Source organism: Aulostomus chinensis, chromosome 7 (genome assembly GCF_037954235.1).
Source record: "Aulostomus chinensis isolate RoL2024-O1b breed Wild chromosome 7, RoL_Achi_v1.0, whole genome shotgun sequence".
In the NCBI taxonomy this organism is placed as follows: Eukaryota; Metazoa; Chordata; class Actinopteri; order Syngnathiformes; family Aulostomidae; genus Aulostomus; species Aulostomus chinensis.
In genome coordinates this window covers 14,004,440-14,021,652 of record NC_141326.1, presented here as the reverse complement: position 1 = coordinate 14,021,652, position 17,213 = coordinate 14,004,440, and the positions used below count along the sequence as shown (strand labels likewise).

The following is a 17,213-nucleotide window of genomic DNA, read 5'->3' as shown; positions in this document are numbered from 1 at the left end:
AGTTGGATTCTCTGATGCCTCGTGAATCATCACTTTGGCGTCAGCCATCGAAGCTGCCAGTTCTCATCGGAACCTGATGAGAACACCGACGCCTTTGTTAACTCTGCATGCAAATGGCCGCTCAAAATGTTCCTTTCATTGAGTGATGCACCCCATGATGTAAAATGTTGCCCACCACTGTGGTTCAACTGCTGCACACGTACATTTTCAGCAAAACAATTGTTTATCATATCTGTGGTCTCCTTATACCAAACTTGTATTTCAGGCTCCTCTCACTCTGCCCTGCATGGTGAGGATTATTTGGCATGTTGGCATTTTGCTTCTTCCAGGGTAAATCATGATGATCGATCCCCTCCGACGATGTTGCCGAGCCTGTCCCTTAATCTCACTGGTTCTGTCGAAGTAGATATTTGATGGAGAGCAGCAGCAGCAGCAGGGCAGCCAGATTCAGCCCTGATTCCCATAAATGACAGACTCCAGCAGGGTCCTCACAGCAGATGGTCCATCTCCTCGGCTGCTGACCACTGCCAATGAGCCTATACCTTGGAGGCATTTGTCCCAGCAAGTAGATCAGTCTCAGAGTCATCAATTATCCTTCAAAAAGATGGTTTTGTTAGGTCTTCACGTCTGAGATAGTCTGTGAACACAGCAGGCAGCTTGATTAAATTATCTCTGTCCAGATGAATTATATCTCAAAATCTGAGATTTAGGACTGGTCCACTGGTGTCAGTGGGTTCATGGTGTGTAAAAGGGTTAGAATTATAATATCACAATCAGCATCCTCATCAAACTTTCTATGCCAATTGCTTCCCATGTCTAAGAATGTTTACGTCCCCCCTTGTGGCTCTGTATGTGGACAGGTGTCTCACCATAGAAAAGATGCAGGCTTCCTTACCAGCCCCAGTACACCCACACGTGTGACGTAAAAATGTGGCATTACTCCCATCAGGTTTCTCATTCTGTTCATGTTCTGGTTTCTTTTCTTTTTCTTTGCGTTCAATTAAATACCTTGGGATGGTTTTATCCGCACAGTTTAAATGACACTTGCAGTCTTTGCTTACGAGTCCATCTTTCAAACATTCAAAACCGATTCCCTTCTGTCTTGCTGCTCTATGCTTGGACCCGATACTGATTGCCAACAGTGTTCAAAAGTCATAATCGCAATAAATCTGCCTCAACAAATCTGTTAGTCAATTTAAACAAATTACAATGTATGAAATACATGCCAAGAATAAACATGAAATAACTACATTTTTAACACCATTTGTGATAGATCACATTTTTTCATCAAGATATGTTATGTTGTACAAAAATGTAGAGTAAAAAAAACAAAGTAAAAGGAAAATAGATGCTGAAGTCTGTCTGAAGGTAATTTTGGGTTCGTGGAGTTCTGGCAGTAATGGACGGTAGATGACGATGTTTTATCTGAACCAGAAAACGAAGAAACGAAGAAGAAAACGAAGAAGAGTTGCGATTACGTCATCTCTGCATCAGGAAGTACGGTTGGATCAAAACATATCCAGGCTAGTTTGTTCGGCAGCTAAAAAATCATTTTCCTGTAGTAGTGAGAAACATATTCGTCTTGACATGGATGGTGAGTCGTCATGTAATAACTAAACAACCTACTTTCTTAATTTTACTACCTACATCTACTTACGAATAACAGATTTTAGCTTGTTAGCTCGGGTGGATGTTAGCTTGGTAGTCGGTGTAGCCATTAGCTTGCTGTCAAACCTGTTCATTCGCATATCGTGGCTGACTGGTCGCCAGACTTATCTATTATTCGGTCTTGGCTTCGAAAAAATATATTGTCATAACCACTGCCCGCACTGTATTTTCTTATTAAATGACAGCTGTATTAGGAATGTCTAACGATATTCCGAACTTGATCCGTGTGTTTCCTTCTCAAATGTAGATCTGTTTAACCCGGACAACTCCCTAGGTTTGCGGGAAGACATAAAATACCTGGACTATGTACCACCAGTTTTGGAATTGTACCATTTATTTACACTATTTATTTACTACTATTGATTTGAACTATATTTTGTTGTCTGTTTCATGTTATTGGTGTGTGTTTAATAGCATTTCAACTCTCTATGGCTTTGCGACACAAAAATTTCGAAAGTTCCAAACTTTGCTTCAGTTATTAGATCATTTATGCAGTTTCTATTTTAACACATTAAGAAGAAATTATCCATCAAATATCCCCATAAACAATCAGTAGGGTGTGGACTAGTCAGGGTAGCCAAATATGCTATTTATCATAATTTCAAAGTACACCAAATGCATGAAAATGGTCTGTTCTGAGTGATTTATTTGTTTCTGACTCTTGGAAATTAAGATAAAAGTAACTGTCCCCTCAAAACTACTCAGTTTGTATCACATATCTTTGACAAAAATCACAGATATTCAGGCTGTTCAACATGATGCCCTTTTGACTAATTTCCTTTCACCTCAATTCGAGGATAGGCTCCCTCTGTTTGGAGGCCTGCCTCACTCTTTGAAGTTCCCCAGCTGTAGAACTTTGCTTCATGGCTCCTGGAAAATCACCCTACTTGTGACCTCGATCAGAGCCCATGGTCTCTTTGTGGTGCTTCTGTGTTGTTAGGAACCTGAAATTGTGAACATACCCTTAATTTTGTTATGGGGGGGGGGGGGGGGGGGCAAACGATAAGTGAAAGTGTTAATCTGACTTTAATTTGGGAAATGTGATTTGTCCTCATTCCCCATAATAGACCCATCAACGATTCAAAATAAAATGAAATGGTAACTCTTAGAGATGAGATATTGGTTGAGGAATATTGGAAGACGATACTGAAACTGACATTATTCACATATCAGCTGACTTTTTTCCCAGATAGGACATCGAAATGATAGTGGTCCACATACAGATACAGATTCCATTCGCTAACTCACATTATAGATGCGTAACATGGGCCTCAACACCGATGCATACACAGTTCAAATAAATTTGCCTGGAATACATTTAGATTTAAAGGATATGTGTATATTTGTATGCTCACTGCAGTAAAAAAAACAACTAAGTGCCATATGGTTTACTACATTGTCCTGATGTCACCTGAAATATAAAGATAACAAAAACCAATAATATTGATCATATTAATGAAGAAGGTGATCTGGTATCTGCAGTTGTGTACTGGAATCTGATTGGAGCTGAAAAAATATATCAAAATTGAAAAACTGAAGATTGATCAATAACTGACCCCTGCATATTTTCAAAAACAACAGTCAGCTTCCATTTCAACAATGACACTGGTCCGACTTCCTGTGATTATTCTTCTCACCCTCAATGGCCATTATTCAATCCTTTTTACTGTAAATGATTTTTGGCTAGAATTCACTCTCTGCTTAGTTTGGTAGAAAAACGAATGTCAACATTTAGCTCATGTAAAGCTTCAGCAGTGTCAGGTAATTCCTGGTATCGGTGCAGTTCAGTGCTTCTGTAGTTCCACTTAAATAAAATTGCCTCTTGCTTTTCGTTGGCTTGCATTTTAAAAATTCGATACGACCTGTAATGCTCATATACTCAGTTGAAATATCAACTGTGTGAACTGGAGATTGATTCTGTTCCGGAGAGCCTGACTGTCTGCTCCCAGCTGTTAGGAGTCTGGTTCAGCTAATGTTGTTCTAGAGAAAGAAAGACAGCAAGGGCCTGCATAATCATCTATTACCCATTTAAAAAAAAAAAAAAAAAGCGGTGGGCAGTGTTGATAATGTGGTGCGTTCACTGCCCTAAATGAACAAATCAAATAGAAATTCATAAAAATAATCAACCTAATTCAAACAAGCACATTTCATTAACAGATTTACAACGTGCTCCACAAAGTTGGGTCGGATGTGTTCATCCATAATCCTAATTCTGTCTCTTTGCCTTTCAACAGACACACTATTCCAGCTGAAGGTACGTATCCAGTCAAACATTCAAGCTTCATTTCGATAACATGAGTAAAATGCAGCAGTCATTTTGTACGTAACTTTGTTGTCGGTTTGCAGTTCACCTCCAAGCAGCTTGAAAGACTGGCCAAAAAGGCAGAAAAGGATGCTGTAAAGGAGCAGGCCAAGGTCAAGAAGGTGAGCAAATCAACAAAACTGGACACTTCTGGTTTGGGTTTGGTGTTTTTGATCATGCGAGTGTAGAGACGAGGGGAAGGGGAACTTGTTAGCAGAAGAGATTCCTTTGAAAAAGGTTGTTGTTGTTGTTCTTTTTTAAGTTCTTCATGAGTTAGTACTTAGTTTAATGACATTTAAGTTGAACAATAAGTTGGAATTGAAAGAAACCACAATGTTTAGAGCAGTAATTTCTACTCTTCAGATGTCACCTGCAGTTTTGAATGTTAGCCAATAAGGGGCGTTACAGCTCCAGGATTTAAGAGACTGCCTCTGTTGCTCTGTGTGGTGCAATTAATGGCTTTGATTTTTAGAGGGAAATGTTTATTTTGCCATGCAGGCATCTGCTGTCTGTTTTCTTTTTTGGAGAGCCTCAGATGACTCGTCTCATGGAACAATGTTTCTCAAGCATAGCCGGCCCAACCCTCATTATCTCATTGGTCTAAGATATTTCCATGCTGAGTCATGAGTCCCCACTCTTCATGTTCCATGGAGCAGCTCACATGCATTCTGAAATGCGGTGGAATGAACATGTTTTGTTTTGCGGGTTGTAGGTACTGGGTTTTGAGAGCGGAGGAAAATAAAAATGTTTGTTTGATCAGATTCACACACACACACACACACGCACATGCACACACACACACTTGTATAAAACATTACTTTTTAACAAGGTCTTCTGGATTATGATTTTGGGTTAGTTAAGCTGGCTGTACCTAATACTGCCAAAGTGAGCACAGATACCCGCCTTGTAGCAAAATTATATATACACACAAAGAGGGTGCTTATTAAACTCTTGGGTTTTTCCTGTGTCTTCATCTTGTCATCAGGCTCTGCAGCAGAAAGATGTGGAACGTGCCAGAGTTTACGCAGAGAACTCCATCCGGAAAAAGAATGAAGGCTTGAACTGGCTGCGCATGGCGTCTCGGGTGGACGCGGTGGCCTCTAAAGTCCAGACTGCTACCACCATGAAGGCAGTAAGTTCAGATCCAGTTGTCGATGATTGGATCTGGATTATTAAAAAAACTGTTTCCCTACTACATCCTACCTTCATTATCACACGGTTGTCTTTCTAGAAGGAGACAGACACTTCCATCATAGAATTTTTTTTTTCACCCCACCAGGTGACCAAAAACATGGGCCAGGTGACCAAGGCCCTGGACAAAGCTCTGAACTCCATGGATCTCCAAAAGGTCTCTGCTGTTATGGACAAGTTCGAAACTCAAGTCCAGAACCTGGACGTCCACACCTCGGTAAGCAGCCTGCACTCTGGCTGTGTTCAAGACTTCTGTATCAATGATGTCTCAATTCATTCATCTGGTGTTTTTTTCCCCGTTCCGTGATAACATCAGGTGATGGAGGACTCCATGAGCTCCGCCATGACACTGACCACCCCTCAGGAGCAGGTGGATGACTTGATCCACCAAATAGCAGAAGAGAGCGGCCTGGAGGTGATGGACCAGCTGAACCAGCTGCCTGCAGGAGCCACCTCGGTGGGTGCAGAGAGCTCACGGAGCCAGGACAAGGAGGAGCAACTTTCCAGACGGTAAGACAGATGTTATGAGAGAGAGTCCCACAACACACAATCATGTGACAAGAGTTACAGAATTGAAATGTGTTGGTGTGTGTGTGTGTTGGTGTGGGTGTGGGTGGCATTTTCATGCGGAAGCAACTCCAGCATTTTCTACATCCATCCATCCATCCATTTTCTTCCACTTATCCTGTTAAGGGTTGCGGGGGGGCTGGAGCATATTCCATTCACACTCACAGTCACACCTACGGTCAATTTAGAGTATCAATCAGCCTCGTCCCCTCTTGATGTCTTTGGACTGTGGGAGGAAGCTGGAGTACCAGAGAGAACCCACACAGGAACAGGGAGAACATGCAGACTCACACAGAAAGATCCTGTGCTGGAGCCGGGACTCAAACCCGGAACCTTCTTGCTGTGAGGCGACAGTGCTGACCACTGCACCACCGTGCAGCCTCATTTTCAACATCTTCACCTCAAATGTTTGCTAAGTGTTGACAGGCCAGCCAGCTTTACTTTGTTTTGCTGTTGTCTCTATGAGAACTTACAGTGCAACATATTACAGGATTATACATCGTCTATCCATTCATCCATCCATCCATTTTCTATACACTTATCCTGTGAAGGGTTGCGGTGGGGGTGGTGGTGGTGGGGGGGTGGTGGTGGAGTTTTTCCTAGCTGACATTGGGCGAGAGGCGGGGCTCACCCTGGACGGGTCCACCAGCCCATCGCAGGGCCATCAGGATCAATCAGGGCTTCCAACCAAGGATACCAAGGAATTAATTTGTAACCAAGGGAGCCGAGGGTGAGATGAGTTACACACCCATTGGCTCATACAGATATCAAGAAAATAATCACAATTATTACTGGTTGAACATAATAATGGCACACATCAGAAGTATACAAACAGCACATATACATTTGAATGTGTATGTACGCTGAACTTGAGCAGTCCATTTCCCAAACTGAGGCAGAGTGAGCCAGAGGCGTCCCAGCGTGCGCTGTGTCACCGAGCCTGGGAGAGGGTAGGCTGCAGCCAAGGTCTAGGCGCTGCCACCAGGGGGAGGTGGCGAGGGCAGAGGCAGGATGGAGTGGGGGGGAAAGGGAGGAGGATGGGGGGCGGGGGGGTACGTGCAATTTTGCGTCACCAACGCGGCTGGAATTCTCCTGGGGGATAAACAATGGGGGCAGATGTCCTGCAGTAGCTGGTAAGATTGCCGTGTTTGGGTTTGGGGCAGAGGAGCACACGTTCCAATCCTTCTTTTCTTACAGTCCAATCCAAATTCGTATTCTACTATTATTATATATATTATTATAACATTATATTATTCGTAGTTTTATACTATATTTTCCTGGTCCTCAGCATCAACCTCCTCATAAAGTGCACAACTCCTCCGAGATGGTTTCCACTTTGCATTTTAGTTCAAGAGTTCAGTGTCTTGCTCAAGCATACTTGGACATGGTCACCAGGGGAAGTGAGGATTGTTCCAGCGACCCTTGGGTTGCCAGACGGCCACTCTTTCACTTTGTCTTTCTGAATGTTTCAGTCAGTTATCAAGCAGACAAGTCAAACATTCCCTGGTACCAAATGGTTGGATTTGTGACTTTTATCTTTTATATCACAGTATGTGGAATGTGTTTCTGTGAGGGGTCATTAGGTTGGATGACATTCATTAGAAAGGCCTTTTTTTATCATTTCTTCTTTACGTTTCATTTTAATCAAAATTGACCAACAGATCGATTGAAAAGGAAAATATTTATTGTCGTCTATGTCCCCCAGGATGCTTAAAATAGACGTGCGCCGCTTTGTTATTGGTGGTGCTGTTGCATCATAGCAAATATAATGAAGACACAACAGGCACCAGCTGGCTTCCACATGCTCACCTGTCACTTCCTCATTTAGCAGGTGTGAAAGTACGGAGGCAGCGCTGTTACCTGCTGCTTTGACAGGTTCCTGTCGGGGAAACGTGTTGGAGGAGGGAAGGGGAACCTCTCACCTTGCTGCAGGGATTTACATGTCCAAGTATTTTGTCATCCACAAAATAGGATTCATCACAAACGTGTCCAAGTGTTTCTATGTTTAAAGCAGGTATTATCAAGAGTTTTCATGATATCAAGTTAGTCACTGTCACTTTTAGGAGAATTTTCATCTCATTTAAGCTGCAACCCCCAGGAGAAGGAGGGGCAGTTCAATGTTGCTCTTTTTATTTGTCATTTTTTCTTCTTACAACAACTTTAAAAACTATTCCAAGGTTATAAGCTGGTGACACAGACGGCTGTGGAATGTCATCCTGTGTCAGAATTTGATCTCTGGCAAAAACTCCAACTCTCCTATATTTTTCTGACATGTTTGCAGGTTGGCTGCTCTGCGGAACTGAGACCTTTTCCTCCAGGAGGGGCGGCGGTGCGTACAGCTGTTGTATGGAAGCAGACGAGCTCGATGGCCGCGACAGGAGCTGTGTGTGTTTGTATTGAACTGTTCCTACTGGGAGGACTTAAAGAGCATATTGATTACCAGACACCCCCCCCCCCCCCAGCTCTATAAATACATGCACGCACACACACACACACACACACACACACAACCACACGTCTCTCTGGTTCACCTTCCCACCTCGATCAATCCCTACTCCTTTTTCTACCTTCCCCTCTAATTCCCCACTGTATCTCATTTTACCTTTCTATTTTTCCGTGTTTCCGTCCTTTTTCTTTTTTTGTCCATTTTCTCCTCCAGACCTCAAGTCACGCGCTCCTTGGTTCTGCCCTTTGTACAGAAAGAAACAGGCTGTATAATGTATAATCAGATTTAACACACAGTTCTTGTGATTATGAACGGGGAGGGGGATTTCTTGCTCTTGCTGTGTTCGGGGGTTGGGGGGGTGTATGTACTCTTTTGATTTTTTTGGGGCTCGGGCTGTTTTCAGTCAGACAATACTGACATTGAAGACTGTGTCAAGTTATAAAACACTTTATGACATCATTATCTCACTGTATACAACGATAGACAATCCCCGGACCTTTTCCTTACAGTCCCAATGAATTATTTATGTTTTCCTTATTTGTTGTCGATCAATACCTCTGCCTGTATTCTTGCTTTGAACGCCTTATTCGGGATGCAGGTGCTTGCCTAGGTGCTTCCCGCGCCAGTGCCTGAAGGACAGTAGTTTAGAGAGCGAACCGCAGCAGACTCAACAGACATTGATCAGAGCCAGGAATCCTCTGTTCCTGTCCCGCCAGACCAGACTGAGATATTGTCAGCCAAGTGCACTTGAAAGCAAACTTTGATGATCGCAGGTCAACATACGTTATCTCTTTTATTCCGGAGCTTGGAAATTGCCTCCGGTTTGGTTGGGTTTGACGTACTCAAGGCCCCCCCCCACCCCCACCGCCACCCCACCCCACCCAAAAAAAATAAATCCTGATCCTGATCCCCAGTTTCAGGAAGTAAAGACATCACATCAGACACAACGCAGAGGATGTGCCAGGTGATGTTTAAAGAGGAGAATAACCTCAGAATGTGTTCTCAGTGAGCAGAAAACAGGTTGATATTGCGTTTGGTTCTTTTTGAGATCCCGGCTCTTCATTTGCGAGCTCTGGCTGAGTTCCAGGCTTCTTAGAGGGCAGGCAGAGCAGCCAGACTCCAGCAGCTTCATACTTGACGTTACGTCTCCGGGTTTTTGACCATTTTAACACAAGAAAAGTTTGTTTGTACTCAAAAGTTGAACAGACTTTGCCGCACTTTTGTTTTGAATATTTATCTTGTGTGAATAAATCCTTTCCATCTTTTATGTGGTATCAGTGGTGTGTATGTGTGTGTGTGTGTTGATTGCAGACTTCTAAATGCAGGTGAACAGGCTCTAAATATACGTGTGTGCGAGAAATCACACTTTTGGATTGTAGCTCCTTGCTGTTTGGTGGTGGGATGATAGCTGTTGTGGAGTAGGAAGTGGTAAGAAACCTTTTTTTTGATGAGCTAATACTCTTAGTAATACTTTATCCTCACAACAGTCAACGCAGCACCATCATATAAATTAAAGCTTATTTGCTAAATGTACTGAAAACAATGTAAATGTGATCATGTGAGATGACCCTTGACCTTTGAGCACCAAAATTTTTTTTTCATGTCATCCTGGGGTCCTAGTGGATGTTTGTGCAAAATTTGAAGAAGTTTTCACGAGGCGTTCCAGAGGTCTTGTATGAACGAGACTGGGTTGGGCCGACGACCTGAGAACTTCAGCAGCTGTTCCTGGTGTACAGGCATAAAAAAGAAAGACTTATTCATACTTTCACAAAACAAGCCAGTCCATACGCACGAGGCTGGGAATTTTAGTCAAATCATTTAAACTGTAACATGTATATTGGGTTATTGCCTATTATATTCAGGGACTGGGATGCAGGAAGCCCAGCTTAATGGTTATAATACCACACTGTAGTCGGTTTAATGGGAATTCACGAGCGGAATATATAGTAAGGACAATTCTCTGCTTTTGTTAGAAATCTTTAGTTTCACTCGTCATTCCTCCCGTCTGTCGTTGTCTTGTATGACGTGTTCTCATTTTCCTCTGGAGAATTGATTCATTTTGTTGCTTTTAAAACTCTAAAATTAGTTTAATAGTGGGGTGAGTTCAGGCTCTCGGGGACTTGGCTCTGATACGTTGTTTCCATGGGATCCAAAGTAAAACATTGTGTGGATTGCTGCGTTTCAGGACAACGGCCCCGGATTAATCCTCACGGCTGCCCGTGATCTCATTCCCAACGCGAGGCAGATTGCTGCTCAGAGTTCATGAATATTTATACAGATGAAGTTTGTACAAACACCAAAGCGAGAAGAAGCTGTTGTGTTCTTCGACTTCACGCTTCGTTATATCTCACAGGGAAAATTTCTGGAATACCTCACTTACGTAAATACAGGACAAAGTGCCTATTTCCCTGCTGCCTGTGTTTGATTGGGAGGAGAAAGAAAAAAAAAGGTAACTGTGTGTGTAGGCTAAATTATTAGAAAGCCTGGAGGACTGGTGTAGCACAAATGCCATGCAGGGAATAGTGCGTGCCTGGCAGCTCCACAACAACCGGCTGTCGCTCCGTGAAATGTCAAAGCAGAGGCCACAGCCATCACCCCAGCAGGATGTGTTGACGTGTTTCCACTGAGGACTCCCCTTGCCTTTTCTTTTTTTCTGAAAGCTTTGACTCAGCCGTGGTGACAGAAGGAGGGCACACAACTCATGAAATAACAATGGATGATGAACAAGCCGTCCCAGGACAGGATAAACCTCAGTGGCGCTGAGAAATAGCCATCCGCCGACCTGAATGAACCTCCACCGTGACAGCAAACTCCAGGTTATGATTGAAAATGGCTTTTAAATATGTCAGTGACCCCCCAGCAGGAGCAGGTTATTATTATAATTGGAGAAAAAAAAGAGACTGACAGCCAGAGTTTTTTTTTTTTTTATTAGTTTTTTTTTTTAACAGAATTGAGATCACCTTTAATCCAACATTGCTGGGATGGGTGTTTCTGTTGGTCGGTGACAAATCAGCGACTTGGCAGCAGGCTGGAACGTGAAACCAGAGCTGATGGAGTGTGTCTGTGTCGATTTTTCATCCACAAGCACAATGGATCTGTGTCACAAGACACCACAGAGATTACAACACAGAGAGCCGAGGTGAAAGTCTGGATTAGTGGGCAACAGAGAGGAGCCACGGAATTTCAAGAATTTGGTGGTGAAGAGGTGGACTGATGGTTCGGTGTTCCTGAATTTAAGAACTCCATTACTTCACATTAGTAAATGATTTACATGTCTCCATGTTTGTGTTTGTGATGGCTGGGTAATCCCTGACTAACACCCCCCCCCCCACCCCCCCCAATGAATACAAATCACGGTGTTTCCTCTCCCATGAGAGCACCTTTGTCATTGGCTGAGAGACGGCCTGAGTTGACGCTTAGGGCCGTTTCGATTGGATTAATGGAGTTTTACGTCAAAGTAGGCAAAGTTACGCAAACTGAGACAGGAAGTGATGGGATTTAGCTTGAAAATTAAAGGCATGCGACAGGTCACACGGAAACTTCTACAATGGTGGAACGACTTTGGATTTGTATGAGAGAAAAAAATGCTCTGATCAAACATATGAGAGGCATTGTAAAGCTAGAAATAGATGACAATATAATTAAATGCACAGGCTTTTTAATTTAAAAGGTGTAGAACAAAACTGATTTTCAACTTTCCCAGTTTATCAGAAATCATTTGTTTTGCTCTTTTTCACATTTAGTGTGTAATTGTTTATATGATGAAATTTCAGATCTCATACAGAATTTAGAATGAACTGGGTTTTTTTTTACATTCTTTATAAATTTCTGTGACTTTGTGTCAGTTTGGATCAAAGAGTGAGATAGGAAACTAGACTATAAAGGTTTGCGCTTAAAGCCAATTTTTAACTTTTGTTTATTCAAGGTTAGTTTCACTGAGGAGAGTCCTGATCACGGTCTCGCAGTTTTAACTCCACGCCTGAAAGCTCTTCTGGATTAGTCAGGGTTAAGGGGTTAAGGGTCTTGCAATGTGGAGCTTTGCAAGAATGTTTTGGTCATAAAGAAATATTCCATTAAACACATCAATTGAAAGGCAGCCTTGTGTTGGGGGTTGTATTTCTCTACGTTTTGGCACTGAAATTGTAACATTTACTGCTACTGGCTATCAAATATTGGCCGCATGCATTGTTTATGAGCCTCCTTTACTTACTTAAAAAAAGCAATTTCAGTTGATCTCTACGTTAAATTTTGTAAGATAAAATTCAGTAATCAGCAGAGGGATTTCATGTTTAAGTGTTGTGTAAATTTGTACCTGAATTAAACTTAATACACATCGTTTTTATCTGACAGGGAATTTCTGGACGCCAATATAAAGCCATACTATGTCCCCCAATGGTCAGGAGTGGTTTATTTTGAAAATCCCAACAGGAAGCGGAATATGTGGCGTGGTTAACTGTACCTCAACGACTCCGAGCAGCACGCAAACGTTATCTACGATGCTTACTGTCTTCATGACACAGGAAGGAGACGGCAAAGACCGGAGACGTGGAGTCTTTTTGTCTGGTAGACGCGGACATTTTAGCATCGACTAGAGCCGCGGGGAGCCGTCGGAGGAGGGCCGTGTGAGGGTTTCCTGTGTACCGCTGGCTGCTGCTGGACAGCTGGGTTTGGACAGGACAGGGCGGGGTGATGTTTAGGTTCCGGTTTAAAAGCAGCGAGAAAATGGGAACCAGACGAGATGTGGAGCCGGCTGTTGTTGAATACCGGAGACAACAATGAGAAGTTCGCCGTCTTGGGGTAGCGGGGTGGCGGTATAACCGTCCGGGGAGGCTGCCGGCGGGGAGAAGCGTTTCTCTGCTGCGCCCCTCCGCCCCTGTCAGTCAATACGATGAGGACGCTATTTACATTCTGCTGTCTCTTCCTTATTACCGGCGGAGCGGACCGGGCGTGGGCCACCGGAAACCAGACTATCGACGGCAGCAGTCACACCAATGTGACGGCCGACAGCAGCAGCAGGTATATCATCATCGGTGACGGGTCCTCGCAGGAATTTGAGTTTCCCGAAAACACCAACGGCGTGATTGTAATCTTCAGCCAGTACCGGAGCGCCGCGACCAGCAGGAAGGGCCGCCAGAGCTGGAAGCAGACGGTTAAAGTCCGCTCCTCGGACCCAGAGGTTCTCGCCATCCTTAATGTAACGGACAGTGGCCACGCAGGACCAGCCAGGAGCTACATCATCAGTATCCGCTCCGGTTTTCCAGGCAAAGCCCAGCTACAGATCCAGTTGCTGGATCTGGATCAGGACTCTGTTCCGGTTCTGATCGAGGAGAGAACGGATTACTCCATTAGAGTGGCGCCTGGGAACGATGACCCAGCTGCTCGACTCATCCAGTCGGGTGGCCTGTCCCACTTCTCTGAGAACCCTGTGCTATTTGCCTTGCTGCCCCTCATCTTTGTCAACAAGTGTGCCTTCGGGTGCAAGGTAGAGGTGGAGGTGCTGAGGGGGCTGCTGAAGAACCCCATGCCTCTGCTCCTCGGGGTGCTGGGTCAGTTCCTTGTAATGCCATTTTATGCTTACTGCGTGTCCCAGCTGGCGTCACTGCCCAAAGCACTGTCCCTGGGCCTGGTGATCACCTGCTCTGCCCCGGGTGGCGGGGGCGGCTACCTCTACAGCCTGCTGCTGGGTGGAGACGTAACCCTGGCTATCTCCATGACCCTGGTCTCCACTGTGGTGGCGGCGGCAGCCATGCCTCTGTCCTCAGCCCTGTATGGTCGGCTGCTGGGTGTTCACGCTGCCCTACACGTGCCATTCGTGAAGATCCTCGGTACTCTACTGTTCATCGCCATCCCCATCTCTCTGGGCATGCTGGTCAAGCTGCGCCTGCCTGCCCTCACACGGGTCCTGCTGGCACTCATACGCCCCTTCAGTCTTGTGCTCATCGTGGGGGGCATCTTCATGGCCTACCAAATGGGTGCATCCATCCTGGCCAACGTCAGGCCCCAGATTGTGGCTGTTGGGGTTACGGTGCCTTTGCTGGGGCTGGTGGTCGGTGCTGTTCTGGCTAAGCTGGCAGGTCTGGCTCCACCACAGAGGAAGACAGTCAGCATTGAAGTGGGAGTCCAGAACAGCCTGCTGGCGCTCGCTGTCATGCAGCTTTCCTTCCGTCGGGTGGAGGCCGACTTTGCATCCCAGGCACCCTTCATCGTGGCCCTCAGCAGCACTTCGGAGATGCTGCTCATGGTCCTGGCGTACTTTGCCCACCGAAGGTTGTGCGGGTCCTCCGACCCCAGGAGTGACGCCTGATTGTAGCTGCACTTTTTGTTCTGAACTTTTTGAAGAATGAACCCTCTGAAACCCTGTGGAGAAGCTGTGGTTCCACAGTCTTGGTACAGGACGCCCTACAATCACAATCCAGTCATCACTGTTGTTGTACACAGGACAGTGAACAAACATTTTGTGTATCTTTTAGTTGTCGTTATCATATTTTTTTCATGGAAACCAAAGGCCTTCTACCCCCCCCCTTCCGAGATCTCTCTCTGTGTTTGTTTTTGTGTATGTACTTTTTAAAAATCAGATTATACTGTGAGCGACTTAATGTAAATATTCCTAAAAAGAGAAAAACCTATCAAAGAAAAGATATTTTTCTACCAGATTACTTTTTGTAATCATAAAGCAAAGATTGATTTGTATCCTGTTTACAAGACGATGTGTCTTAGCCCAGGGGGAGAATTTCAGCGGTCAAGTGGGATTGTTTGTGATTCATAATGATGTTTTGAAAGTATTTGCTACTGATTGTGTTTCCTGGATCTCTTAATCCATGTACTTGAATATTACAAAGGAGACGTTGGAATAAAAACCTTGTCAAAGCACTCTGGGGTGTGTGTGTGTGTGTGAGGCAAGAAGGAATGTGTCTGTGAGAGCTGCAGAGAACACCTACATTTGTTTGCATTCACTGTTTGGTTTTACTTTGACACAGACGTGTTCAAGATAAAAACTACACTGTACTGCGTTTGTGTATTTACACTTTCAGTGAAGTTGTGAAATATTTCGAGTCCTCGAACTTCATATTTCTAGATTCAAACTTTACTTCTCCCGTCCTTTGTCCTGAAATGAGACAGTTCGGTGCTGGCGATGGCATGAGGCCATTTATACATTGACTTGTCACGGTTACGTAATGTGAAGCCGCATTCATAAGTAGCTAATCCACATTGAAACCAGATTAAGTTGAGTTGAATGTTAGATTTTCCGTTTTCTGTTGGCAGTGTGATTAAAAGGAGTCCCTCGAATCGAATTCTACTTTTAAATTAGCCTCAAAGTGTAATGCTTCACCTTCAAGTCTATAAAAAGCAACTAAAATTACAAATTACACTCCAAAATGTTTCAAAAGAGCATGTTTTTGTCGCATGGTATTGTTGAATTGGTTTGTTCCCCCAGAGAGGCTCAAAACCTCACTTAAAATTAGCTGACACGCTTCCTCCATCTTAATCTAATAATGTCATGTGATATTTTAAAGAAAACCAAAGTTAAAAAAAGTGTAACTTTTTGACTGAGTACATTTAGCTGGTAATCTTTGCACTTTCGTGCTTAAGGAGGCATTAAAATGCAAAACTCTTAAAGTTTACATCGTACTGATAATTTAATTTAAGTAAGACAAACACACACACACACAAAGTTTGTATTCCAAATAGCGTCTATTCATACAGCTCCTTTAGTTTTATATAGAGAATTTCTGTCATTTGTATGTGAAACTGGCCTAAATAAGCAAGTACATTTACTCTCTGCTGTGTTTTACTCTAGTTTCATTTCATGCCATCCGTCCTCCATTAGATCAGAGGGACTTTACTGGACAGACGTATTCATGACACCACTTCCAAGAAGTTCAGCCAGGATATAAATACCTCGTGCACTAAATCAACTACAACACTGAGATCGGTAATGAAGATCCATCGCTAAAATATAAGACACCTACATGGCTCGCTGTGTAAATACGGAAGTAGAATTTTCATGCAAAACTGGAGGTTTGTGCAGAAGCTCTTCTGCTTCTGCTTGATTGAATAACCTCGCTATCTTCTCCCACCAGTGTCCACAACAATGGTGATGACTGGACTTTAGCCTCTGTTACAGCTGAGAAGAGTAGATGTTTCCTGCAGTATCACGCCTGCAGTTTAGTAACTTTGTGTACCAAAGGACAATGTCCTGTTTTTTATCAGCCTGAGCAGCACACGCATTTAAAAGTCTCCTGTTTTAACCATTGACAGCTGGCACTGGATTACAGAGTGATGTTGGTGGTTTAAGAACAACACAACAACGCCTCCATTTTCTGCGAAACTACCTCAAAGCCTCAGGAAGTGAAGAATGGGGGGTGGTGGAGGTATTTTTATGTTAAGACTGCATTTCCCGTTGCGTGTATCAAGCGCGGCAGACATTTATATATGCTTCCATTAACATGTGTTCCGAGGGAGCCTTGCAGTGGAAAACAAGAGTGTGCAGACCTGCAGAGCTCTCAGGAATGTAGCGCAGCTGTAAAGCCTCCAGGCTGAGCTACACTTTGTTTTCCTTCACAAGTCCACAGTCACCACCGGTGACCACCTCGCAGAGGAGGGGGAAGTCCAGGCCTTTGTGCTTACCGCAAGTAGACGATGACTGCAACGTGATGTCGCTGAGTCACGGCCCATTTCCTCATCGTCACGTTTAGACATGTTCCTTCATTACGGGGTGATTATTGATTTAGTTGCTGCAAGCGTGGAAACAAAAGAAGGCTTCTCACAGCTTTAATGTGAAGGACTTTTATGGATCAATGAATACACAGATACTCCTATATTATGTGAGTCTGATGTGGTAATTTATTAACACATTAAAACCCCCAAAATTGTCACCTACTCTTTCTCTCTCATTTTTCCAAAATCAGTCCAAAATGAAAGGTGACAGCGGGCCGAGGGACCAAAGCAAACACTCATGGTGTTGTTCAAATGCTCATCTTCCCTTTGTTAAATAATATTCAGGTGATACATGGCTGAATAACAACTTACAATACATGT

General features: G+C 43.9%; 2 protein-coding genes across 2 annotated transcripts; both read left to right on the top strand.

Moving 5' to 3' along the window:
• Nucleotides 1-1,473: 1,473 nt before the first annotated feature.
• chmp1a (charged multivesicular body protein 1A) lies at nucleotides 1,474-9,439 on the top strand. Its single transcript, XM_086208591.1, has 7 exons — nucleotides 1,474-1,594; nucleotides 3,903-3,922; nucleotides 4,015-4,092; nucleotides 4,956-5,102; nucleotides 5,250-5,378; nucleotides 5,478-5,671; nucleotides 8,010-9,439. Exons 1-7 carry the CDS (start codon nucleotides 1,588-1,590, stop codon nucleotides 8,029-8,031), a joined length of 597 nt encoding a protein of 198 aa, XP_086064717.1. The 5' UTR covers nucleotides 1,474-1,587; the 3' UTR covers nucleotides 8,032-9,439.
• Nucleotides 9,440-12,586: 3,147 nt separating this feature from the next.
• On the top strand, nucleotides 12,587-15,055 carry slc10a3 (solute carrier family 10 member 3). Its single transcript, XM_086207742.1, has one exon. The coding sequence runs from the start codon at nucleotides 13,063-13,065 to the stop codon at nucleotides 14,476-14,478; it is 1,416 nt and encodes a 471-aa protein (XP_086063868.1). The 5' UTR covers nucleotides 12,587-13,062; the 3' UTR covers nucleotides 14,479-15,055.
• The last annotated feature ends 2,158 nt before the right edge of the window (nucleotides 15,056-17,213 follow it).